This window comes from Bos indicus x Bos taurus, chromosome 12, assembly GCF_003369695.1.
Source record: "Bos indicus x Bos taurus breed Angus x Brahman F1 hybrid chromosome 12, Bos_hybrid_MaternalHap_v2.0, whole genome shotgun sequence".
Classification (NCBI taxonomy): Eukaryota; Metazoa; Chordata; class Mammalia; order Artiodactyla; family Bovidae; genus Bos; species Bos indicus x Bos taurus.
In genome coordinates, this window is record NC_040087.1 from 22,472,287 (window position 1) to 22,500,010 (window position 27,724).

The window sequence follows — 27,724 nt, forward strand, 5'->3', positions numbered from 1 at the left end:
TCACCAACTTTTGAAGACTTACCTTTACCCTTCAAGAATCTGTCCCCTTATGGCTCTTCCCTTAGAGTATGTATTTTCATAAAAACTACTTCAATGATAATCCCTTCACTACCCTGTCTGCAACCTGACCTCTCTGTCTACATTCCATCCTGTCTCATTAAACAAAGAGTTACATATTCTTTTTGTTTCCTCTACTTAGGATGACCTCTACTCACCCACCTTTTCACCTATCTAATCCCCTATGTTCTTCAAAGTTCAATTCTTGTAACTCCCTCTCTGGAAAGCTACCCCTCTGTATTTGTATATTATTATGGACACATATACTCCTCCTCTAAAGGCAAAGGAGAAAAGGAAAGATATACCTATTTGAATGCAGAGTTCCAAAGACTAGCAAGGAGAGGTAAGAAAGCCTTCTTCAGCGATCAGTGCAAAGAAATAGAGGAAAACAACAGAATGGTAAAGACTAGAGATCTCTTCAAGAAAATGAGAGATACCAAGGGAACATTTCAAGCAAAGATGGGCACAATAAAGGACAGAAGTGGCATGGACATAACAGAAGCAGAAGATATTAAAAAGAGATGGCAAGAATACATAGAACCACCATACAAAAAAGATCTTCATGACCCAGATAACCATGATGGTGTGATCACTCACCTAGACCCAGACATCTGGAATGCGAAGTCACATGGGCCTTAGCAAGCACCACTATGAACAAAAATAGTGGAAATGATGGAATTCCAGTTGAGCTCTTTCAAATCCTAAAAGATGATGCTGTGAAAGTGCTGCACTCAATATGTCAATAAATTTGGAAAACTCAGCAGTGGCCACAGGACTGAAGAAAGTCAGTTTTCATTCCAATCTCAAAGAAAGACGAAGCTAAAGAATGTTCAAACAAATGTACAACTGTACTTATCTCACATGCTGGCAAAGTGACGCTCAAAATTCTCCAAGCCAGGCTTCAACAGTACATAACCTGTGAAATTCCAGATGTTCAAGCCGGATTTAGAAATGGCAGAGGAATCAGAGATCAAATTGCCAACATCCATTGATCATCAAAAAAGCAAGAGAATTTCAGAAAAACATCTACATCTGCTTTACTGACTAGGCCAAAGCCTTTGACTGTGTGGACCACAACAAACTGAAAAATTCTGAAAGAGATGGGCATACCAGACCACCTTACAATGCCTCCTGAGAAATCTATATGCAGGTCAAGAAGCAATAGTTAGAACTGGACATGGAACAACAGACTGGTTCCAAATTCAGAAAAGAGTACATTAAGGCTGTATATTGTCACCCTGCTTATTTAACTTACATGCAGAGTACATCATGAGAAATGCTGGGCTGGATGAAGCACAAGCTGGAATAAAAATTGCAGGGAGAAATATCAATAAACTCAGGTACGCAGATGACACCACCCTTATGTCAGAAAGCAAAGAGGAACTAAAGAGTCTCTTGATAAAAGTGAAAGAGGAGAGTGAAAATGTTGGCTTAAAACTCAGCATTCAAAAAACCAAGATCATGGCATCCAGTCCCATCACTTCACAGTAAATAGATGGGGGAACAATGGAAACAGCGAGAGACTAATTTTTTGGAGGCTCCAAAAATCACTGCAGATGGTGACTGTAGTCATGAAATTAAAAGATCTTGCTCCTTTTAATTAAAAGCTATCATAGAAAAGCTATGATAAACCTAGACAGTATATTAAAAAGCAGAGACATTACTTTGCCAACAAAGGTCCATCTAGTCAAAGCTTTGGTTTTTCCAGTAGTCGTGTATGGATGTGAGAGTTGGAGTGTAAAGAAAGCTGAGTGCCGGAGAACTGATGCTTTTAAACTGTGCTGTTGCAAAAGACTCTTCCGAGTCCCTTGGACCTCAAAGAGATCAAACCAGTCAATCTCGAAAGAAATCAGTCCTGAATATTCATTGAAAGCACTGATGCTGAAGCTGAAACTCCAATACTTTGGCCACCTGATGCAAAGAACTGACTCATTGGAAAAGACCCTGATGCTGGGAAAGATTGAAGGCAGGAGGAGAAGGGGACGACAGAGGATGAGATAGTTGGATGGCATCAAGACCCAACGGAAGTGAGTTTGAGCAAGTTCTGGGAGTTGGTGATGGACAGGGAGGCCTGGCATGCTGTAGTCCATACAGTCCAAGAGTCGGACATGACTGAGCGACTGAGCTAAACTAATATCCTTCCCTCACGTGCCAGCATAACACATTGGGGATGTCTTCCATAAAGCACGTGATTCTACAGTAAGCACTGATTTATCAGACTATTTTCCATGAATGGAAGAGCAATCTGAGACCAACAGACCTTCACTGTTTGCCCTTGTGCTCTCATTAGCAAGCAACATTTTGTATCATGGATGAATGATTTTAGAAAAATTGTGTCTAAATAATAACTTATATAACTGTATCTAAAACAAGAACAGACTACCTGTTAGTAAACTTCTGGTGATACAGGAAAACACATAAGTGAAATACTTCATCTCCACAAATTCATGCTGCTTTTCCAGAAAATTTGAATCCTATGTTAGGGTCAGACAGTAGACTCTTAAAAGTTTCCCTCAGCTTAGGAATGTAAAATCCAGGGCCTCTAAACTGGATTGCTACTGACTGCTCAACACCATACTACAAACCTGCGTCTAATATAACCAGGCAATTGGATAGAGCAGCATAATTTAAAACAAAAATGGTGACTGTGATACATCCCTGAAAAACCTGAGTCGTTAATAATGAAACAAAAACAAAGAAGGATTTGATTGTTATAAACCCATTCCCTATGGTCGCACCAATTTACTTTTGCACAACGCAATGCTCAGTGTAAAATACTAGCTCTTACAGAACTCTTTCAGGTTTTTGTTTGTTGTTTCTTTTTTTTTCCTTTGCTTTTATGGAATTCTTTATTATCCTACTTGTTTCATAATTGTAGTATATAACTCAAAGGAACATAAATTCCATAAGGAAAAAGCTAGACCACCAGTGTAAAAATATATGCCAGCTGTTTAGAAAAAGTATTTATTAAAAGTCCCAGTTTTTCAATCTGTATGTCATTTTAGTTCTGACCTATTAAACACAGAAAGTCTGCTTTAATTACAAATTGTGGTTATTGAAAAATGGTAGTAAAACTAGGGCTCTGAGATTCTACTTCCAACTATGACTCGATGTTATACTGTTGCAGAAACAGACTATAAGCCTACATCCAGTAAGCCATCCCGAAATGAACTTTCTTGTTCACAGGAAGAACTCAAGAGAACACTAAATGAAATGGGAAAAAACTGTCACCAATGTAAAAACAGTAAAACAGCATTTTTAAATGTGAAAGACTCACACAGTGTAAGAATTGCATTTTTCAAACATACCTTGTCCATTAACTTACTGGCATGAAGACTTAAGCTGTTGAAGAATATTTTTTTGCTCAGCAAATGCATTTCTTCAATGGTAGTCAACAATGTAGTTGCGCTATTTCCAATAATGCCACTAAAAGCAAAGAATATTTCTGGTTGCAAAGCAGGTCTAAACAATTTAGCTCTATAACTGGGTAGAATTCTTTTAAAAGATCTAGATTTAAATAAAAGTTTTTATATAGAATATAACCTGTGAACTAAAACAATTACTCTAGTTTCATACAGAAATGAGTTTTTTTTCTTTTAGGTTAGGTGACGAACAAATGAAAGCAAACTACAGTGTTTTCAATATCTCATGATCTCTTAGAAAAGCAGTGGGTTAGACTAAACCCTTATAGCATGCAAAAATCCATGTGGCTATTTTTCCGCTATTACAGTAAATGCATGTTTTGATTATCTGAAGATTAAAAGAAGATCTGCTTTTAATTTAAAGGAAGCCATTCCATCAGTAGCTCTATAGAGAAAATATTATTAATACTGAGCTTTTTTAAATAAAACTTATGCCATATCAGTAACACATCTTCAAATTATAAAGTATTATGATTATACAGCTGCCAAAAAAGTATATTTAAAATAATCATGAAAAATTTGGTAACATTTTTAAATAACTACTGTACATCCTATAATTCTCAATTTTCTCCTACAAGGATATTTCTTAGACTTGTCCAGTGGGGTTTCTCATTTTTTGCAGACTGTAACACAACCATGTATATAAAACAATTTGCAATTTTATTCTATTCATGTACTGAAAGTGATTCTTTTGTTCCTGATACTGGCATGCTTATAAAAAGTCATCTAAAATGATTTTTTAATAGACTATCAAAAATATAGCTTGGAACACCATTGTTTTACCACAACTCACATATAACATGGTCTTACATTTACAATAGGGCTCAAGTGTACATATGCTGTCAAAAGATATATGCATCGTGAAATGAATGCAAATTTTGGAGTCAAAGATTGTATTTTAGATAAGTAAGTGGTTTCTAATCAGATAAAATCACTTTAATTTAGAGAAGATAAGATAGCTATTAATATTACTTAGAGAAGATAAAGCTATGATTCTGTTTTACCACTAATGGAAAACTAAATGTTAAAGAAGAATTTATGTTATTTACATCCAGAATAGGACATTTTACTAATTATGCCCTGTTCTGAGTATAATATAGAGTTGCTTTAAGTGCCATGGATCTCGAATACAGAAGGACTCAAAAAATACTTCTATTATAGACTTATACTGCTACATAAGCTGTGCGAGTGCAAATGTGTGTTTGTGAGTGTGTGTGTACAGTTACACCTGGAAAAGAAAGGAAAAAGGAAATAACGGACTCAAACTACAACATGTATAATATGCAAATACTGACTCACATGGTGTGGAGGTTCTACTAGTTTACACTTAGTCAGCAAATAGAACACACACACACACAACTACTACACTGTGTTCCAACGGAAATGAAGTACGACATGGGATTTAATGAGCACATTTAACCATTCCACTTACCTGATTGTGTGGTGGTAAAATTTGAGGAGGTTAGAAATTTTATATAATAAAACTGCCCCAGGTTCAGCAACTATTACTTGTTCAATTCGAACCTATTAAAACATGTGACAAAAAATTAAACATTTCTTAAAAGTGTAACTTTTTCTTCATTAATCACATGTGGTGTGAACAGCATTAAAGAGATTAAATTTCATGATTATAGAAATCACAAACTTCTTTAAGTAACAACACAAAAAATTTAACACAGGTATACTCTATGAACAAATGATCCATTACCTACAGAATTTGGCTCAAGGCAACGCTATCAGAAATAATCCATACAATGAGATCATTTTGAGGTTTTTCTAACCAGCATATAATGGAATTTAGTTCAGCAATAAACTGAACTAAAATTACATGCCTAAAATTATCAGTAAAAAGGTACTGCTCTATGAACCAATAGTAAGGGGAAAAAAATGAAAAAAGTTTTACCTTTAAACAACTAAACCAAGTTTCTTTTAATATTAATTAGAGAACAGGAAAGCGGATGGATCTTGAGTTGGCTCCAACATATTTGTCTAATTATACTACTACCAGGGCAGTATCTCAGCTCTAGTTCAAAATTAACTTGAAATGCTCAAGATTAACTACCGGGAATCTTTCTAATTAAAATCCATCCTTCACTAATCTTTCCCTTACTTCACATTCCCTAACTAACAAATACAATTTAAACTACACTGAATGTGCTTACTTACATATTACACTACATCTATGCTTAAGCTGCAGAAAACATTATATCTTCTTATTTTCTAATTAGATTCTAAACACAGATATTGTATTTTCTAGTCCCTTTACATCTCTGCAGCACTCAGAAGAATAATACATATGTAGGAGATGTTCAATAAACACTTTTGAAAGCATTTAGATTTTGGAGTATGTCGTAATACCAATGAACATGATCTGCTAAAATATTTTACATTATAAATACATGTAATAGTATACAAAAACCTTGCATAGAAAATTGGCAATGATTATTTTAAAGTAAGTTTTATTATCTGACATTAATGTGTTAATTTGACAAAATTACAGCTCAAGTGGCTATTTAAACTCCAAATAAGGCAATAATTTAACCATATAACATATATAAAATATTTTATATAATATATCAAAGTATTTTACCTTTAGAGGTCTGCACACACCCTCAGTGATATGGCCAACAACTTCTTGAATATTTTCTTCAACACCTACGGTTAATTATAACATAACTGAAATTTTTTTCATATAGCACTGTTTCACAGAAGTACAAAAAAAGCAACAATCACTAATATCTGTGATTAATGATAAACATTTAAAATAATCATTAATGGTATTTTATTAAGTTCAATATCTTTTAGGATATTACTAACTATATTAATATCTGAACCTAAAGCTTTATCAATTCATTTGACTGCTGATTAATGAAAAAAGATTGTGAAATTAATTAACTGAAGGAGGTGATGAGTAGATGTATTAGGATCTGTTCCACAAACTCCTTATTCTAGGCAGATGTACTAAGCACACAAACTGCAGGTATAAGATGGAAAACACACCTTACAATTTAATGGAAAAACTGACATTTACTAACTACTGACCACTTCCCAAGGGCTGTACCGTGTACTTGGACATGTATAGCTTGTAACCACCTTCATTTTCACAGATGGAGAAACTGAAGTTTAGAAGAATTCATGCCATTCCCACGGAAGAACCTATTTCTAACTCCAATTATTTTCTTCCTGCCTCTTAAGGCAGCCTCTCATGTATACTTTACTAACAGCTTTTAAGAAATACATTCTTTTAAATTGGGTTATGAGGATAACAGAAAACAACTTTAAACAGTGCAGACTGTGTGCCAGTCTATCACAGATGCTGAATCTAGTCTCAGCATCAATGAGGAGCTTGAGTCCTGCACCCCTTTGCACACCGGCCTCTCCTGGAAGATGACCTGATGAACCAGCATGGTGTGGGGCCACGCCATGCAAGACAGGCAAGTGACACCCCCCGCAACACGTCCCTTCCCTTCCTATCAAAACCAGAACATCTTAATTATCCACTAACCCCGTCTATCACAGGCATCTCAAGATAGTCACAACTAAAAAGACTGGAAATTCTGCAAACAGATGTTAGCAACTCAAAAATAATCATTTTTCTTCTTTGAAATTATGACAAAAATTTTAAGTACATTCAGTACATAGGCAATTATTCAAAAAATTGTGAAACAGTCGCATGAGAATGAAAAAAGGGGCTGAGTAGTATTAATAGAAAAGAAAGAAGTAGGAGCTTCATGACCTTAAGAAAAGTCACTGAGTCTGTGTGCTTGCAGACAACACAGAGACAACATCCCCTTTTGCCTTTAGAGGATAGTGCTGTACAAGATCTGAGACAACGTACACCAGGCACTCCAGAGGCACCTTGAAAGCGGAGCAGAGGGGTCCTGGCTCACTAGGGAAGGCCCCAAAGGTCCAGTATAAAAATGTTATCAGTTAAAGTGATGGAGAGGAATTCACCGGAAAAGGGAAACTAGAGAAAGGAAGACTAATTAGGCCGCTTACTGAACCACCTCAGGTAAAGAGTTTATCTCCACGAAAAACAGCAGCGAGAACAGAAACAGAGACATCCTGTGTGATGTGCTACCTCTCAGACGAGCAGGAGCCGCCGGCTGACCCACCTTGTGCAGTTACATGCTTCAGAAGAGCTTCGAGGTGTTCTTTCTCAGAAGCAGTAGCTTGATGGAGCCAAGCCAACATATCTCCTACGTATCTAATGGAAAAACTAAATGTTGGTGAAAATTTCCCTTAGAAAAACACTGAATACCCCAATACTGTCTGCTCTTATACCTCAAAGGGTCATGGGAGTGCATTTCAATGGGTCTAGGGGTACCTCCTGGGCCCCCTCTTGTAAGAGCATCAATGAATCCACGAACCACTGTACTTCTTCTGGCTGTTCCAAACTCATCTAAGGTATACCTAGAAGAGACAGGTTATTAACAAACAATTGTTTTTCTTCCTAATGGCTATATCAAACTATTCATGCACTTTCTCAGATAAGCTATCTAACACCTTTTTTTACACAATTCTCTCAAGCAATACTGCTTAAACAAAAAATATTTAATAAATAAATTTATCATAGTGATAATCCAATCCTAAGGTGCATCTTTTTATGTCTAAGAAGGAATGCAGGGATTTACAATCAGTAACAGAGGTTGTGGCAATAAAGGATAGAGCAGGGGATTTGATAAAAGTAAAATTCGAGACAAGCTGGAAACCCTGAACTCTACAGGTTGTCCTGTCCCACCCCTCGTCCAAAACATGACACTCCACTGCACACAGGCGGCCTAGTATATGGTTCTCAGAGGCTGGTTACAGTTAGAACTCTGTAATCCAAAATATAAGACTTTTCCTGCTACACTAAAAAAACTCTCATGTATATTACTACAATACCAACAAAATTTGTCCAAATTATACCAAATACCACCAAAATATACTATTCGTATTTAAAAGCTTATTTTGACTCCAATGTTAAACATATTACATGCTACTTGAATTTACTGACCAGCTATGCCTTAAGAGCAAATACTTTCTTTTACATATATTTACAAGTTATCAATTACAGTTGGTGGGGCAGGAGAGAAGACTTTCAAGGCTAAGGAAATTTTTAGGGAAAAAAGATTTTGAACTGGACGATCAGACCATTTGGGGTCAAATGATAGGATGGCTTAAAGCTACCAAGAGTCCCTGTTTCCTTGACTAGAATCAGCCTTTGTTTCTCTCTGTCGCCACTGTCGCCCAACTCAAAGTTCTGTTTTAAAGGTACACAGGAAGACAAACTATTTTTTCGTAGTCCTATGTCAGCAGATTCTAGATCCATGAACTTTTACATCTCTGAACAGTACTCTACTAAATGTTGAGAATTATTTCATTACCCTACTATAAAGAAAAATTACAAAAATTTCACCAAAGTTTTCAAAAGAATTTCTCAGGCTACACTGCTTTCTTTAATATGCTATTGATTTCATGAAAAACCCACTTTTTTTTTAACAGAAGAAAGCTAGAAAGGGGGCATATTTTTAAATAAAAGTGTAGTAAAGCAATCAATAGCAATAAATTGTTAGGACTCTGAGCATTCATATGTACCAGTAACCAGATCATGGTTGTGTGTGGTTTTTGGTTTTAGTTAAAAGGAAATGGTTTTGAAATTCCATGCAGTGACATACCAGCAATACGTCAAGATGAAAATGCAGTTATCAAGCTAAGTTTTGCAAAAGTGCACAGTTGCTTTACATTCACTCTGTTTTTTTTTTAACAAATTAGAACCAAGGTGCTTATTTCTATTTCTTCCCTCATGCTCTTAAAAATATAAATGCTTAGGGTACAGAATGCCTTCCTTTAAAGACCATCAGTTCTATGAAGTGACTTGTGATCAGATTTATGACAGCACAAAATTCACAAACTTTTTAAATATGTAAACCTAATCTTCCCCTGGGGACCCAAATGACTGCATAATAAACAGAAACAATGTAACTTCTGTTTCTAGGACTACTCACTGTGGCCACAGGTTATATCAGAAACCACTGAATCCACTGGCATTTTAAATGCGGGGAGGGGCAATTTTAAAAGTCTGACAAACACCAGAATCTAACCTTTTTACTGTAAAATATAAATAAACATTAACATTAATGTTAAATTTTCCTGCAATAGATATAATTTGAAGCAAGAAGAGCATGAGCTAAAATGAACCTTCAGTGATATCCGAAGACATGAAATCTCTTTTCCCAGAGACAAAAGAAAATTTCCTTGACCAAAAAGAGATTCTTTTCCAACAAAGGTCAAAAACTGAAAATGTAGCTTTATAAAAGTGAATGTCAAAATTATGTAAATATTCTAAAATGCCTCTAGTTAAAATAAAAAAAATCAAAATCCCCAGTTTTATGTTTATCCATAGTAGAAAAGGAAAAATTCTGGTCAAAAAGCAAATAAAATGAAAAAAATTTGTCCAAAAAAATTAAAAGATAGAAGAATAACGTAAAAGCCTTTCTAAGAAATACAACAAATAAAGAATAAAAAAAATCAGCATTGTATATATTACTATATCCTTAATAACTGACATGCTGAAGGTTTACCAGTAAAGAAGACAACATGAATTTGTCCATTTCTACTTGGAATAAATTTCTTTTTGAAAACACTTCTGTAATTGATGTATTAAAAGTTAATAATGCATTAGCATTCCAGTTATATAAGACCTAACAAAATCTGAGTACGGCAATTTTCCCCAAAGACTTCAATAACTGACATTTTCTTAAATGTGATACCTATACATTTGAGACCCAATAATGTTTGGGTAGCTTCTCTACTTTATTTAAATCAAGTTCATATAGTGCCATCTGGTGGTTAACATAATACATTATAAAGTTTTTCCCTAAATTTTAAGAAACCACCACTTTGAAAGAGGTGATTACTTAAGATGAAAGGCTAAATTTCTCTTTTTCAGTGTTCATCTTATGGTACTTAACTGGCACTAAAAGCTTCCTTCTGCACTCAACATCCAAGTGTTTAACCATCCACACTGCACTATGGCCCCCATCCCCTGTGTTTCCTGTGAAGATACATCTTCTTTGCCTATTTCAGTTCTATTGTCTCTCAAGCATTTTGCCTTGCTGTCAGGTAGGCCTTAAATACACTTCTCTTTAGCTGAAAATTTTCCACTTTATCTGCTTTCAAAATAAAAATAATAGCCAGTACTTTGTGATGAGTGAAGCATGATGCTCAACACCTTATGGGAACATTCCAATTTTAATCTTCACAGCAACCCAGCACGACAAGCACTATTTTCATCCTCATTTCACAGCTCAAGAAAACCGAAGCCTATAAAGGTATGTGGGTTCATCAAAAAATCTAAAAAAAAAAAAAACACCCAGTCTAACTCAGAGCCCACCATTTAAACTATTATGCAATACTGCTCCTTTCCAAGTGTCGATCAAGAATCAAAACTTAGAAAAAATACATTTATATGGTAGAAGTCAGCTGACCTTTTCAGAGGCCCAAAATACCTGAAGGCCTTTTTAAAAAACAATTAACCTTGGGGGAGGAGCCAAGATGGCGGAGGAGTAGGACGGGGAGAACACTTTCTCCCCCACAAATTCATCAAAAGAGCAGTTAAACGTCGAGTAAATTCCACAAAACAACTTTTGAATGCCGGCAGAGGACATCAGGCACCCAGAAAAGCAACCCAACTCTTCGAAAGGAGTGTTATTTGTTTGCAGCATCCCTCCCCACAGCGCGACTGAACAAGTAAGCCTAAAAAAAAAAAAAAAAAAAAGTGTCCTCCACCGTGCCCTTTGAGTCAGGGCGGAAACCAGATACTGAAGAGACTAACAAACAGAAGAAGATACAACAGAGGGAAACGCCTTGGAAGCTACAGGCAATAGATCAAAACCCTGTGGTTACTACGGACTACATAGGAAGGGGCCTATAGATCTTGAGAAATATAAATCTGACCAAGGAACTAGCCAAAAATGAACTGAACCCACAACACCCAAAAAAAAAAAAAAAAAAGCCCTAGATATATTTTTATTATTTTTACGATCATTCTTTCTTTTTTTTTTTAATTAAAAAAAAAAATTTTAAGTCCTCTATTGTTCCTTTAATTTTCACTTTTATAACCTATTACTTTGCAAAAAAAAAAAAGACCCTATTTTTTTCTTCTTCAGCAAACTTCATATATATATATTCTATAATTTTTTGACCTTGTTTTTTTTTTTTTTTGTTTGTTCTTGTTTTTGTTTTTTCCTTCTTTTCTTTAACATTGTATTTTTGAAATTCCAAACTCTACTCTAGATTTTTAATTTTCGCTTTTTGGTATATGTTATCAATTTTGTACCTATAGTTTTTTTTTATATAATTTCTGTGACTTTTTTTTTTTTTTCCTTTTTTTTTCTTCTTCTCTGTTTCTTTCTCTTCTTCTTTTATAGAACATTGTATATCTGAAATTCCAAACTTTACTCTAGATTTTTAATTTATGCTTTTTGGTATTTGATATCAATTTTGTACCTGTATTTTCTTTATAATTTTTGTGACATTGTTCGTATTTGTTTGTTTGTTTTCTCTCTTTCTTTTCCTTCTTCTTTTCTTTAACATCGTATTTTTGAAATTCCAAACTCTACTCTAGATTTTTAATTTTCGCTTTCTGGTATTAGTTATCAATTTTGTACCTGTACTTTCTTTATAATTTTCGCGACCTTGTTTGTTTTTGTTTGTTCGTTCTTTCTCTCTTTCTTTTCCTTCTTCTTTTCTTTAACATCGTATTTTTGAAATCCCAAACTCTACTCTAGATTTTTAATTTTTGCTTTTATGTATTTGTTACCAATTTTGTACCTTTAAGGACCCAATCTTCAGGACCCATTTTTCACTAGGGAGTGAGATTACTGGCTTGACTGCTCTCTCTCCCTTTGGACCCTCCTTTTTCTCCACCAGGTCGCCTGTGTCTCCTCCCTAACCCCTCTCTACTCTACCCAACTCTGTGAATTTCTGTGTGTTCCAGACGGTGGAGAACACTTAGGGAACTGATTACTGGCTGGATCTGTCTCCCTCCTTTTCATTCCCCCCTTTTATCCTTCTGGCCACCTCTGTTACCTTCCTCCTTCTTCTCTTCTCTGTATAACCCCGTGAACATCTCTGAGTGGTCCAGTTGTGGAGTGCACATAAGGAAGTGACTACTGGCTAGCCCACTCTCTCCACTATTGATTCACCTCACCTCATTTGGGTCACCTCTAACTCCCTCCTCCCTCTTCTCTTCTCCATGTAACCCTGTGAACTTCTCTGAGTGACCCTCACTGTAGAGAAACTTATCATCTTTAATGTAGATGTTTTATCAATGGTGCTCTATTGAAGGAGAAGTTTTGAAACTACTGTAAAAATAAGACCGATAATCGGAAGCAGGAGACTTAAGTCCAAACCCTGACTCCAGGGAACTCCTGACTCCAAGGAACATTCATTGACAGGAGCTCATCAAATGCCTCCATACCGACACTGAAACCAAGCACCACACAAGGGCCAATAAGTTCCAGAGCAAGACATACCAAGCATATTCTCCAGCAACAAAGGAACACAGCCCTGAGCTTCAAGATACAGGCTGCCCAAAGTCACCCCAAAACTATAGACATCTCATAACTCATTACTGGACATTTCATTGCACTCCAGAGAGAAGAAATACAGCTCCACCCACCAGAACACCGACACAAGCTTCCCTAACCAGGAAACCTTGACAAGCCACCTGTACAAACCCACACACAGTGAGGAAACGCCAGATAAAGAGAACTCCACAAACTGCCAGAATACAGAAAGGACACCCCAAACTCAGCAATTTAAACAAGATGAAGAGACAGAGGAATACCAAGCAGATAAAGGAACAGGATAAATGCCCACCAAACCAAACAAAAGAGGAAGAGATAGGGAATCTACCTGATAAAGAATTCCGAATAATGATAGTGAAATTGATCCAAAATCTTGAAACTAAAATGGAATCACAGATAAATAGCCTGGAGACAAGGATTGAGAAGATGCAGGAAAGGTTTAACAAGGACCTAGAAGAAATAAAAAAGAGTCAATATATAATGAATAATGCAATAAGTGAAATTAAAAACACTCTGGAGGCAACAAATAGTAGAATAACAGAGGCAGAAGACAGGATTAGTGAATTAGAAGATAGAATGGTAGAAATAAATGAATCAGAGAGGATAAAAGAAAAACGAATTAAAAGAAATGAGGACAATCTCAGAGACCTCCAGGACAATATTAAACGCTACAACATTCGAATCATAGGGGTTCCAGAAGAAGAAGACAAAAAGAAAGACCATGAGAAAATACTTGAGGAGATAATAGTGGAAAACTTCCCTAAAATGGGGAAGGAAATAATCACCCAAGTCCAAGAAACCCAGAGAGTACCAAACAGGATAAACCCAAGGAGAAACACCCCAAGACACATACTAATCAAATTAACAAAGATCAAACACAAAGAACAAATATTAAAAGCAGCAAGGGAAAAACAACAAATAACACACAAGGGAATTCCCATAAGGATAACAGCTGATCTTTCAATAGAAACTCTTCAAGCCAGGAGGGAATGGCAAGACATACTTAAAATGATGAAAGAAAATAACCTACAGCCCAGATTATTGTACCCAGCAAGGATCTCATTCAAGTATGAAGGAGAAATCAAAAGCTTTTCAGACAAGCAAAAGCTGAGAGAATTCTGCACCACCAAACCAGCTCTCCAACAAATACTAAAGGATATTCTCTAGACAGGAAACACAAAAACGGTGTATAAACTCGAACCCAAAACAATAAAGTAAATGGCAACGGGAACATACTTATCAGTAATTACCTTAAACGTAAATGGGTTGAATGCCCCAACCAAGAGACAAAGACTGGCTGAATGGATACAAAAACAAGACCCCTACATATGTTGTCTACAAGAGACCCACCTCAAAACAGGGGACACATACAGACTGAAAGTGAAGGGCTGGAAAAAGATTTTCCATGCAAATAGGGACCAAAAGAAAGCAGGAGTAGCAATACTCATATCAGATAAAATAGACTTTAAAACAAAGGCTGTGAAAAGAGACAAAGAAGGTCACTACATAATGATCAAAGGATCAATCCAAGAAGAAGATATAACAATTATAAATATATATGCACCCAACACGGGAGCACCACAGTACGTGAGACAACTGCTAACAAGTATGAAAGGAGAAATTAACAATAACACAATAATAGTGGGAGACTTTAATACCCCACTCACACCTATGGATAGATCAACTAAACAGAAAATTAACAAGGAAACACAAACTTTAAACGATACAATAGACCAGTTAGACCTAATTGATATCTATAGGTCATTTCATCCCAAAACAATGAATTTCACCTTTTTCTCAAGCGCACATGGAACCTTCTCCAGGATAGATCACATCCTGGGCCATAAAGCTAGCCTTGGTAAATTCAAAAAGATAGAAATCATTCCAAGCATTTTTTCTGACCACAATGCAGTAAGATTAGATCTCAATTACAGGAGAAAAACTATTAAAAATTCCAACATATGGAGGCTGAACAACACGCTGCTGAATAACCAACAAATCACAGAAGAAATCAAAAAAGAAATCAAAATTTGCATAGAAACGAATGAAAATGAAAACACAACAACCCAAAACCTGTGGGACACGGTAAAAGCAGTCCTAAGGGGAAAGTTCATAGCAATACAGGCACACCTCAAGAAACAAGAAAAAAGTCAAATAAATAACCTAACTCTACACCTAAAGCAACTAGAAAAGGAAGAAATGAAGAACCCCAGGGTTAGTAGAAGGAAAGAAATCTTAAAAATTAGAGCAGAAATAAATGCAAAAGAAACAAAAGAGACCATAGCAAAAATCAACAAAACCAAAAGCTGGTTCTTTGAAAGGATAAATAAAATTGACAAACCATTAGCCAGACTCATCAAGAAACAAAGGGAGAAAAATCAAATCAACAAAATTAGAAACGAAAATGGAGAGATCACAACAGACAACACAGAAATACAAAGGATCATAAGAGACTACTATCAACAATTATATGCCAATAAAATGGACAACGTGGAAGAAATGGACAAATTCTTAGAAAAGTACAACTTTCCAAAACTGGACCAGGAAGAAATAGAAAATCTTAACAGACCCATCACAAGCATGGAAATTGAAACTGTAATCAAAAATCTTCCAGCAAACAAAAGCCCCGGTCCAGACGGCTTCACAGCTGAATTCTACCAAAAATTTAGAGAAGAGCTAACACCTATCCTGCTCAAACTCTTCCAGAAAATTGCAGAGGAAGGTAAACTTCCAAACTCATTCTATGAGGCCACCATCACCCTAATACCAAAACCTGACAAAGATCCCACAAAAAAAGAAAACTACAGGCCAATATCACTGATGAACATAGATGCAAAAATCCTTAACAAAATTCTAGCAATCAGAATCCAACAACACATTAAAAGATCATACATCACGATCAAGTGGGCTTTATCCCAGGGATGCAAGGATTCTTCAATATCCGCAAATCAATCAATGTAATACACCACATTAACAAATTGAAAAATAAAAACCATATGATTATCTCAATAGATGCAGAGAAAGCCTTTGACAAAATTCAACACCCATTTATGATAAAAACTCTCCAGAAAGCAGGAATAGAAGGAACATACCTCAACATAATAAAAGCTATATATGACAAACCCACTGCAAACATTATCCTCAATGGTGAAAAATTGAAAGCATTTCCTCTAAAGTCAGGAACAAGACAAGGGTGCCCACTTTCACCATTACTATTCAACATAGTTTTGGAAGTTTTGGCCACAGCAATCAGAGCAGAAAAAGAAGTAAAAGGAATCCAAATTGGAAAAGAAGAAGTAAAACTCTCACTATTTGCAGATGACATGATCCTCTACATAGAAAACCCTAAAGAGTCCACCAGAAAATTACTAGAAATAATCAATGACTACAGTAAAGTTGCAGGATATAAAATCAACACACAGAAATCCCTTGCATTCCTATACACTAATAATGAGAAAACAGAAAGAGAAATTAAGGAAACAATTCCATTCACCATTGCAACGGAAAGAATAAAATACTTAGGAATATATCTACCTAAAGAAACTAAAGACCTATATATAGAAAACTATAAAACACTGGTGAAAGAAATCAAAGAGGACACTAATAGATGGAGAAATATACCATGTTCATGGATTGGAAGAATCAATATAGTGAAAATGAGTATACTACCCAAAGCAATTTATAGATTCAACGCAATCCCTATCAAGCTACCAACAGTATTCTTCACAGAGCTAGAACAAATAATTTCACAATTTGTATGGAAATACAAAAAACCTCGAATAGCCAAAGCGACCTTGAGAAAGAAGAATGGAACTGGAGGAATCAACCTACCTGACTTCAGGCTCTACTACAAAGCCACAGTTATCAAGACAGTATGGTACTGGCACAAAGACAGAAATATTGATCAATGGAATAAAATAGAAAGCCCAGAGATAAATCCACGCACATATGGACACCTTATTTTCGACAAAGGAGGCAAGAATATACAATGGATTAAAGACAATCTCTTTAACAAGTGGTGCTGGGAAATCTGGTCAACCACTTGTAAAAGAATGAAACTGGACCACTTTCTAACACCATACACAAAAATAAACTCAAAATGGATTAAAGATCTAAACGTAAGACCAGAAACTATAAAACTCCTAGAGGAGAACATAGGCAAAACACTCTCCGACATACATCACAGCAGGATCCTCTATGACCCACCTCCCAGAATATTGGAAATAAAAGCAAAAATAAACAAATGGGACCTAATTAACCTTAAAAGCTTCTGCACATCAAAGGAAACTATTAGCAAGGTGAAAAGACAGCCTTCAGAATGGGAGAAAATAATAGCAAATGAAGCAACCGACAAACAACTAATCTCAAAAATATACAAGCAACTCCTACAGCTCAACTCCAGAAAAATAAACGACCCAATCAAAAAATGGGCCAAAGAACTAAATAGACATTTCTCCAAAAAAGACATACAGATGGCCAACAAACACATGAAAAGATGCTCAACATCACTCATTATCAGAGAAATGCAAATCAAAACCACTATGAGGTACCATTTCACACCAGTCAGAATGGCTGCGATCCAAAAGTCTACAAGCAATAAATGCTGGAGAGGGTGTGGAGAAAAGGGAACCCTCTTACACTGTTGGTGGGAATGCAAACTAGTACAGCCACTATGGAGAACAGTGTGGAGATTCCTTAAAAAACTGGAAATAGAACTGCCTTATGATCCAGCAACCCCACTGCTGGGCATACACACTGAGGAAACCAGAAGCGAAAGAGACACGTGTACCCCAATGTTCATCGCAGCACTGTTCATAATAGCCAAGACATGGAAGCAACCTAGATGTCCATCAGCAGATGAATGGATAAGAAAGCTGTGGTACATATACACAATGGAGTATTACTCAGCCATTAAAAAGAATACATTTGAATCAGTTCTAATGAGGTGGATGAAACTGGAGCCTATTATACAGAGTGAAGTAAGCCAGAAGGAAAAACATAAATACAGTATACTAACGCATATATATGGAATTTAGAAAGATGGTAACAATAACCCGGTGTACGAGACAGCAAAAGAGACACTGATGTATAGAACAGTCTTATGGACTCTGTGGGAGAGGGAGAGGGTGGGAAGATTTGGGAGAATGGCAATGAAACATGTAAAATATCATGTAGGAAACGAGTTGCCAGTCCAGGTTCGATGCACGATGCTGGATGCTTGGGGCTGGTGCACTGGGACGGCCCAGAGGGATGGTATGGGGAGGGAGGAGGGAGGAGGGTTCGGGATGGGGAACACATGTATACCTGTGGTGGATTCATTTTGATATTTGGCAAAACTAATACAATTATGTAAAGTTTAAAAATAAAATAAAATTGGAAGAATAAAAAAAAAAAAAAAAAAGTCAAGAGCCACAGGAAAAAAAAAAAAAAAAAAACAATTAACCTTGTGAACAAATATGAATCTGTGGATACTGTTACACATTATTAAACAAGCACCAAATGTTTCAGGTACTATAATCATAACCAAACACCAATACCTTACAGTGAAAAAACTGGGAAAGAAATTTCAAAGACGCTAAGATCCACTGAGCCGATGGTCAATAATGAGCATCAGCTTATCCCAGGAAACCGTATAACATGCAGATCTATTGTGATCCAGCTCCTGCTACTAACCCAGCAACCAGCTTCTGCGAGTCCCTAGAGGTACATGTTCCTCCTCAACCCATGCACTAGCACCTGCTGTTCCCTAAATCTGGGATGTTCTCTCCTCCCTTTTCATCTTGGAAAATGCTTATCAACCTTCAGAACTCATTTTATACCTACTTCCCGGAAGAAACTTTCACTAATGTACACCCCTTTGCCCACCACAGACTACTTGAGCCACAAAGCATTTGAGACTTGACTTTTAGAAAAGCACTTAATGTATACGCTAAAGTGGATTTGTTTACGTCTGGTTCCATAAAGTAAAGCAAGTTGAAGGTGATGTTTTATTGATGGTAAGCCTTTCACACTTAGAACTGTGCTTAACATATAGTGAGTACTCAGTAAGTAACACTGGGGTGTGATTATTTTATGTATCTGTCAAGTCCCAGCATTTGTGTTCTAAAATCTTATCACAGGACAAGTAATGTTCTAATCAGAAAACAGAGTAAGAAGGAAATCTTCTAAAAATATAGAAGCAGATAAAAGACATGACTCAGAGCAGGACTGAATGCATGAGTTCTCTGGCTTTCTGTTTCCCAAATTTTAACTCCCTACTTGGTCTTCCCATTTTCATACTATTCCAGACATTAAAAATGAAAAAGGATTTGAAGGAATGGATAAAAAAGATGTGGTACATATCTACAATGGACTATTATTCAGCCATTAAAAGAAAGAAATCACGCCATTTGCAGCAACATGGCTGGACCTAGAGAGTGCCATATGAGTGACGTAATCAGACAGAGAAGGGGAAATAGCGTGTGACAACCTTTATATGTGGAATCTAAAAAGAAATGAGAACAGATGAACTCACTTACAAAACAGAAAGAGGCACAGACTTAGAAAATGAACTTATGGTTGATGAGGGGGAAGGGGTAGTTAGGGAGTTTGAGAAGGTCATATACTCATTGCTATATTCAAAATGGATAACCAACAAGGACCTACTGTACAGCACATGGAACTCTACTCAATTTTACATGCAAACCTGGATGAGAGGGAGGCCTAGGGGAGAATGGATACATGTGTATGTATGGCTGAGTCCCTTTCCTGTTCACCTGAAACTAACACAGTATTGTTAATTGGCTATACCCCAACACAAACTAAAAAGTTTAAAGACTGAAGACAAAAAAAGGACTTGAAAAGTAAAAGAAAACTAAAACACAGAAAAATAAAAAAAATATAAGTAAATAATGCATGAAGTTCTTATCCAAAGCATTATCACATAGCACCTGGCTGCCATAACTTACAGGATTAAAAACCTGAACTCTTTCTTTTCTGGAATCCTACTAATGGAATTCTAATTTTAAATCTTCTTTTCTCATCTCTGGGTAATTATTATTTATTAGTCTATTTGACCTCCACCCTTTCAGGGCAGTGTTAATACAGAAGTTTTAGTTACATACAATTCCAAGGTAATTAACGAGATGGCAGAATGCGGGAAAGACCTTAACCTCTGCATAAATAAGAGGCAGTCTAGATATTGGGACATCTTGGTTTTCATATCTGTGTTGCATTCTATAGCATGGAATATGCAATTAGGCAGATGCTCCAGTGGTACCCAGGTGAGATAAAAATATCACTGTACATTATTATACTGCTCAAACTATTGTATATAAATTTGATTAACACTGAAAGTCAACATAAATTACCAAAGAAAAAGTAGATTTGCTTTTTTATTAATTAGGAAAAAGTCACTCACTTATATAAGACAGGTCTGTCCTGCAGGGCTTCCATTGCCTGAGTTAGCACTGGAGATATGTCACATGATTCTTGTGTCAGTGTTCTGCATTCACCTGAAAAAGGGTTAACATTGTAACACTGGTTAAAATACAATTAGGCCCTTATTATGTCCATTGTACAACCAGAGTCTAAATACCACATTTAAAAAATGCTTGGAAAAGCCTAGAGAACATACCAATAAAAAACTAGTTAATGCTGCTAAACTAAACATTCAAGCTTAAATATCTATTTAACTTCAATATACCACATCTGCTATGAGGTATACAACATATTTTATTATTATAAGAAACCAGAGTTCTGAAGAAACCAATCAATGAACAAATATGCACTAAATAACAGCTATGTTGCTGTTGCTGTTGCTGCTGCTGCTGCTGCTGCTAAGTCGCTTCAGTCGTGTCCAACTCTGTGCGACCCCCATAGACGGCAGCCACCAAGCTCTGCCGTCCCTGGGATTCTCCAGGCAAGAACACTGGAGTGGGTTGCCATTGCCTTCTCCAATGCATGAAAGTGAAAAGTGAAAGTGAAGTCGCTCAGTCATGTCCTACTCTTAGCGACTCCATGGACTGCAGCCCACCAGGCTCCTCCATTCATGGGATTTTCCAGGCAAGAGTACTGGAGTGGGGTGTCATTGCCTTCTCCCAATAACTGCTATACACACAGCAATGTCAAGAAGGGAAGGGAATACTAACTATTCATCACCAGTTCTTTACCCCAGCGGCAATCTTCAAGCAGTTTGCTAGAATGTTTATATGGGTAACTAATACATACTAGTAAAATTATATTGATTATTCTGTCTACAAAATACTGATTAAATGTCTACTCTGTTCAAAAAACAGGACATGTTCAGAAATTCCCAACCTTTGCTAGGTGAAGACCTCATGTTCCTTTGTTTTTAACAGGTAATTCTACTAACACACTATTGAAACATTTTAAAACTAAATACATAAACCACTTGTGGTAGGCGAAATAATGGTCTTCCCAAGAGCCCTAATCACTGAAACCTGTGAATATGCTATTTTATGAAGCAAAAGGGACTTTGAAGATGGAATTAAGGGGATGGACTTTCAGTTCAGTTCAGTCGCTCAGTCATGTCTCTTTGTGACCCCATAAACCGCAGCACGCCAGGCCTCCCTGTCCATCACCAACTCCCGGAGTCCATCCAAACCCATGTCCATTGAGTCGGTGATGCCATCCAACCATCTCATCCTCTGTCATCCCCTTCTCATCCTGCCCTCAATCTTTCCCAGCATCGGGGTCTTTTCAAATGAGTCAGCTCTTCACATCAGGTGGGCAAAGTATTGGAGTTTCAGCTTCAACATCAGTCCCTCCAATGAACACCCAGGACTGATCTCCTTTAGGATGGACTGATTGGATTTCCTTGCAGTCCAAGGGACTCTCAAGTCTTCTCTAACACGACAGTTCAAAAGCATCAATTCTTAGGTGCTCAGCTTTCTTTATAGTCCAACTCTCACATCCATACATGACCACTGGAAAAACCATAGTCTTGACTAGACAGACCTTTATTGGCAAAGTAATGTCTCTGCTTTTCAATATGGAATCTAGGTTGGTCATAACTTTCCTTCCAAGAAGTAAGTGTCTTAATTTCATGGCTGCAATCACCATCTGTAGTGATTCTGGAGCCCAGAAAAATAAAGTCAGCCACTGTGTCCACTGTTTCCCCATCTATTTCCCATGAAGTGATGGGACTGGATGCCATGATCTTCATTTTCTGAATGTTGAGCTTTAAGCCTACTTTTTCACTCTCCTCTTTCACTTTCATCAAGAGGCTCTTTAGTTCTTCTTCACTTTCTGCCATAAGGGTGGTGTCATCTGCATATCTGAGGTTATTGATATTTCTCCCAGCAATCTTGATTCCAGCTTGTGCTTCCTCCAGCCCAGCGTTTCTCATGATGTACTCTGCATAGAAGTTAAATAAGCAGGCTGACAATATACAGCCTTGACGTACTCCTTTTCCTATTTGGAACCAGTTTGTTGTTCCACGTCCAGCTCTAACTGTTGCTTCCTGACCTGCATACAGGTTTCTCAAGAGGGAGGTCAGGTGGTCTGGTATGCCCATCTCTTTCAGAATTTTCCACAGTTTATTGTGATCCACATAGACAAAGGCTTTGGCATAGTCAATAAAGCAGAAATAGATGTTTTTCTGGAACTCTCTTACTTTTTCGATGATCCAGCAGATGTTGGCAATTTGATCTCTGGTTCCTCGGCCTTTTCTAAAACCAGCTTGAACATCTGGAATTTCACGGTTCACATATTGCTGAAGCCTGGCTTGGAGAATTTTAAGCATTACTTTACTAGCATGTGAGATGACCTTAAATAGGGACATTTTCCCAGATCATTAAGTGGGTCCAAGGTAATCATCTATGTCTTAAAAGTGGAAGAGGCTAGCAGAAAAGTCAGAGATATGAGATGGAAGAAGAGGCAGGAGAGATTCAAAGTGAGAAAGCGACTCCATCTACCCATTGCTGGCTTCAAAGATGGAGCAAGGGGCCACAAGCCAATGCAGGCGGCCTCTAGAAGCAGGAAAACCCTGTGATAGTAGCCAAGGAAACTCACAGCTCAGTCCTCCGACTCAAAGAACTAAGTCATGCCAAAAAAGTGAATGAGCAAGGCAACAGATTATTCCCTAGAGCCTCCAGAAATGAATGCACATCTTCTCATTTTAGCATGGTGACTTCTGACTACAGAACTATAAAATGATAAACTTTTGTTTTAAGCCATTAAGACTGAAATAAATTTGTTACAGCAGCAACAGAAAATTAATTCACCCTAACGATTACATTAACAACAAGGGATGTCTAATCAACCTTAAGATAATCTGGGGCACAGATACTGACCTTATTATTTTTTCATTTCCATCCTTAATTATATATAGTACTGAATTATAGTAGATACTTATGAGGCAAACACAAAGACAGTATGTTCAAATTTTTTTATTACTAAAATCAAAATATGCTATCAAATAAATACTAAGTGAAATAAAATCAAGCATTCATGAATCTAGACTGCATCAAAGAGACCACTTACTTTGAGCCCACCGGTAAAGTCTTTCGTAAGATGTTTCTTGAAGCAAGGCCATTTGCTCCATAATTTCTAAACTAAAAAAATTAACGATTATAATTTATTTAAAAGTTTTAGCCAATAGCTAAATCTAAGAATCTAATTATTTTAATTACAGAATGATTTGGTTATAGCTTATTAACTTTTTATCATTTTGTGGAATAATTTTTTTAGTAATTTTTTAATAATTAAATAAACTTTGCCAAGTTTTAATACCATCACTTAGATACTCAACTGCTGTTTTATGCTAAACACCAGGGTATAACTTCCTGTTTATCCAAAGACACATAAAGATTAAACTTCTATTTCACATAATGCCATACACTTTAAGAATCTAGAAAATCTTTAAAATTTTGGAAACACAAGTGGCAATACAGTCATGAATTGAAAAGGCTACTCACCCCGCTGTTTGTTGGTTTGTACGCAAGAGAACTTTAACATCATTATGAATCTGTTTTACTCTTCCCAGTGCCTTGAAAAAATCCTTTAAAATTAAGAATGTAACTTTAAAGTTTCCATGTTTTCAGGTAAAACTATATTGCTCTAAATTGAAATATCATAACAAAGAAATTATTCTACCTACTCTAATGAAGCCTTCTTATACTGATCTCAACTTTCTCTAAATTTTTGTAAAATGTATGATAGATATTTAGTGAAGTGAAAGTTGCTCAGTCGCATCCCCCAGAATCTTTGCGACCTCATGGACTACAGAGTCCATGAAATTCTCCAGGCCAGAATACTGGAGTGGGTAGCCTTTCCTTTCTCCAGGGGATCTTCTCAACCCAGGGATCGAACCCAGGTCTCCCACATTGCAGGTGAATTCTTTATGAGCTAAGCCACCAGGGAAGCCCATTATTCACATTTTAAAACGTATGTGCCAAACAGTGTACTAAGATGTGGAGATTAAAAGTTTATAAAGACAAAATCTCTGTCTTCAAGACGTATACAGTTTTGTGAAAGAGTAATGTAAACCTGAAGATTATAACAAAGGAAAACATGCTATGTATTACGTATCTAAGACACAGAAAGCCCAGCATGGCTTCATCACCACAGGAGATGATGGTTTATGTGTCTACCATATAACCCTTTCTTGCCCCTCATCCAGGAGCAGAATGCAAAGCTGAATGTATAAACATACATGAGCTGACTGACGCTGAACTCCCAGCTTTTCTTCCCTCTCGAAAAAGGTACTGGAGCCTTAGTTTCCAGATAGCCACCAATAGTGTTCCAACCATGAAAAGCAGTTGATGAGTTATTTTTCTTTGATGAATAAAAAACTTTTTTAATGTTTTAAAATCCCTAATACTGTTGATTATTTCTGCTGAGGCGGGGGGAGGGAAGGTGCGATGTCACATATTTAAAATGCGCCAAGTTCCTCAAACTATAAGGGCAATAAATACCAATAGGTAAGGCACCTACAATTCTCTCACCTACTTAACACCCTACACTCAAGGGATGGGTTCCATCCCAGCCCAGGCAGTAAGATAACGGTGACATCTATCAAGAGTCACTCAGTAAGCCCCCCTCCCTGGGCCCCCTCAGGAACTCTTCCTGCCCTCAGACCCCAGGCACAGGTTTGCAGTTCCTCCCAGTTAGGACACTGAAGGATTCTTCTCAAGAAAAACTGAGTATTTTCAAGAGGGAAAAAAGAGAAATGATACTTTTCCTTGTTGTTTAGCATTTTGAAGTTTTAGAAAGAATGGCATGGGTTCAGAAAAGAATCAGATGACAAGGTAAGAAGTTTCTAATCTCAGGAAAGACCAAAAGTTGTGAGAGAAAGAACATGTAATCACTGCAACATCACTGCAGTGTAAACAGAACATGCCATATAACTGCACTGTGAGGCAGAAGAAAAGAGAACATGTATGTGTGGAGGGAAAGGAGCCGTGGAGAGAGAGGCTAATTACTTAGTCCATGGTAGCTCATCCATAGCAAATAGTTAACATGGATATCCAAAGCATACTCCTTTTCACCAAAGGTCCAGAATATAGAATCTACAAAAGAAGCAATTAACAAGATTGAAAATGGTTGCCAAAGGACTTAGAGATGGAAAGGAGTGGAATACGTGATGAGGAGATGTAGGCTTTCCTTATAAGCCCTATTGTACTCTGACTCCTAAAAAACAAAAAAGAAGTACACGTACTGTTTAAAAAAAAATAAGATAATTTAAAATCTGTACCTTAAATTGCTAAGCTTAAAAACATTTTTAAATAAAAAAAAAATTTAGGTGGTAAAATAAAGCCTTAGAAAAGAGTGATTTCTCTTTAACATCTGTAACTGCTATGCTTTAAGTGATTTCAACAGAAAGCAAAAATACCTCAGTGATGGGTCCTTCCCTTGTACCTCGGAGAAGACTCATTTCGTCAGAAGTCAGCTGGAACTTGGATAAGAAGGCATCTGCCACTTGTGCTCTTATTTCTAACCTTTGACTGTAATATTTTTAAAAAGGGAACAGAAAATCAAGCACATTATGCATTTTACATAGCTTTAAAACAAGTTGCTTCTCTCATAACTTTTAAGACAAAGACGTGAAACTGTCTCAGTATCTTCAGAAGCCTCATTTCTGCCTCAAATACTAGCAGCTCATCAAGCACGTAGGTGATCAATTAGCTGATATTGTCCTACCTCTGCAGAGGGCACAGTAAGAGGCCACAGTAAAATGATGAACTAACCTTTATGCAAAAGGGGAAATAAGTTCATGAATGGTACAGGCAATACAAATCCTTAGCCACTTATATGTATGTGAATAGTTCACCTTATGGTAACAAAGTTGTGAGAGAGACATAAGCCAATTAATTTCTTCTCAGTCACTAAAAAGTTTTAAGCCTTTGAAGCTGGTCCATGAAGTACACAACAAATCAAAAATCAAGCCTATTATTTACTTTAGGTTAGAAATTGAAGCCAAGAACTCATCTTGTAATTCTTCATTAATCCAAAAAAAAAAAAAAATCACTCCTCTCTTTTGTCTTAGCCACTTTTTCTGCACACTATCATAACAAACAAAAAACATCTTTTCAAATTATATTACCTGAATGCAGCCAACTTAGACTAGCTGACCATTAGGAAAAAGCACACTTGAGTCTGCAATTCAACCTGCAGGGACCTGCAGGACTGAGCTGCGTCACAATCGAAAGGCAAGTCAGGAATACAAACCACATGAGCAGAAATTCAACATTCCTGCCTTCTAGATTTTAGATTTGAAGATATACAAATAAAATTAAAGTGTTTCGTTAATAGTGTTCACAGGGAAGTAATATTCTCCAATTTCAAAATATTCAAATGAAACTGAACAAACAGTATCTGAACAGACAGAACAACGCATGTCATCTTTGTTTTGTTTGGACTCTTGGGTTTCCAGGTTTAAGTTCACAATGTCAACTGCTCCTGCTGAATGACAAGAGCTAAAAAGAAAAAGTCCTCCAGGTGGCAGTAATGCTCTATTTTTCTCAAATGACAATGTAAATCACCTACTTAAATCTATACAGATTTAAAAAACCTATGTCCTTAATTATCTTATTAAGTACTGATATCTACAAGTTACCTTAACATGTTTTGTTTTATACTTTTAGAAGCTCAAATCATTATCATACTGGATTTAAATTAATGATAACACCTCATAAAATTCCTTGAGACTATACAAATTAACCATTTCAATGAAAATCTTTTGGGAGTTTCTTTTGGATCTATCTTCACAGTCAATTTACCAGGCACAAAGGAAAATTAATCTCTTTAGTTTACTTTTTCATTATGTTTTAACTGAATCTAGCACAGTTGACCCTTGAATAATGTGTGGGTTGGGGACTCCTACCCTACCCTGTACAGAGGAAAATCTGCATATATTACATCCAGCCCTCTGGAGTAGAAGCTCCAACCCACTGTGGACTGTGTAGGACTACAAAAAAAAAAAAAACACATATATAAGCGGACCTGTGCAGTTCAAACCTGTGTTGTTCAAGGGTCAGCTGTTAATTCAGTATGCACACATACTAACTGAGAGAAAATACACCACATTGTTAACAATAGCTGTATCTAGGTGTTCAAGTTAATCTAACTGTAATTTTCTTCAAGTTTCACACATGTAAATGAAAGGAGAAGCAGAAAAAAGTGATTTTTTCTTGCCTTCTCCTAACCTTTTATAGGGCAATAAAAGAA

At 36.6% G+C, this 27,724-nt stretch overlaps 1 protein-coding gene across 2 annotated transcripts in view; it reads right to left on the bottom strand.

The window, feature by feature from the left end:
* COG6 (component of oligomeric golgi complex 6) overlaps positions 1-27,724 on the bottom strand; it is a 62,236-nt gene that overhangs the window by 26,417 nt on the left and 8,095 nt on the right. For both annotated transcript variants that reach the window (XM_027557349.1, XM_027557350.1), the window contains exons 5-13: positions 25,890-26,001; positions 23,974-24,056; positions 23,540-23,610; positions 20,454-20,547; positions 7,764-7,892; positions 7,595-7,686; positions 6,070-6,134; positions 4,912-5,003; positions 3,366-3,483 (exon numbers count right to left, since the gene is read on the bottom strand). In XM_027557349.1, coding sequence (XP_027413150.1) covers positions 3,366-3,483; positions 4,912-5,003; positions 6,070-6,134; positions 7,595-7,686; positions 7,764-7,892; positions 20,454-20,547; positions 23,540-23,610; positions 23,974-24,056; positions 25,890-26,001 — 856 coding nt within the window. The remainder of the gene's footprint in view (positions 1-3,365; positions 3,484-4,911; positions 5,004-6,069; positions 6,135-7,594; positions 7,687-7,763; positions 7,893-20,453; positions 20,548-23,539; positions 23,611-23,973; positions 24,057-25,889; positions 26,002-27,724) is intronic.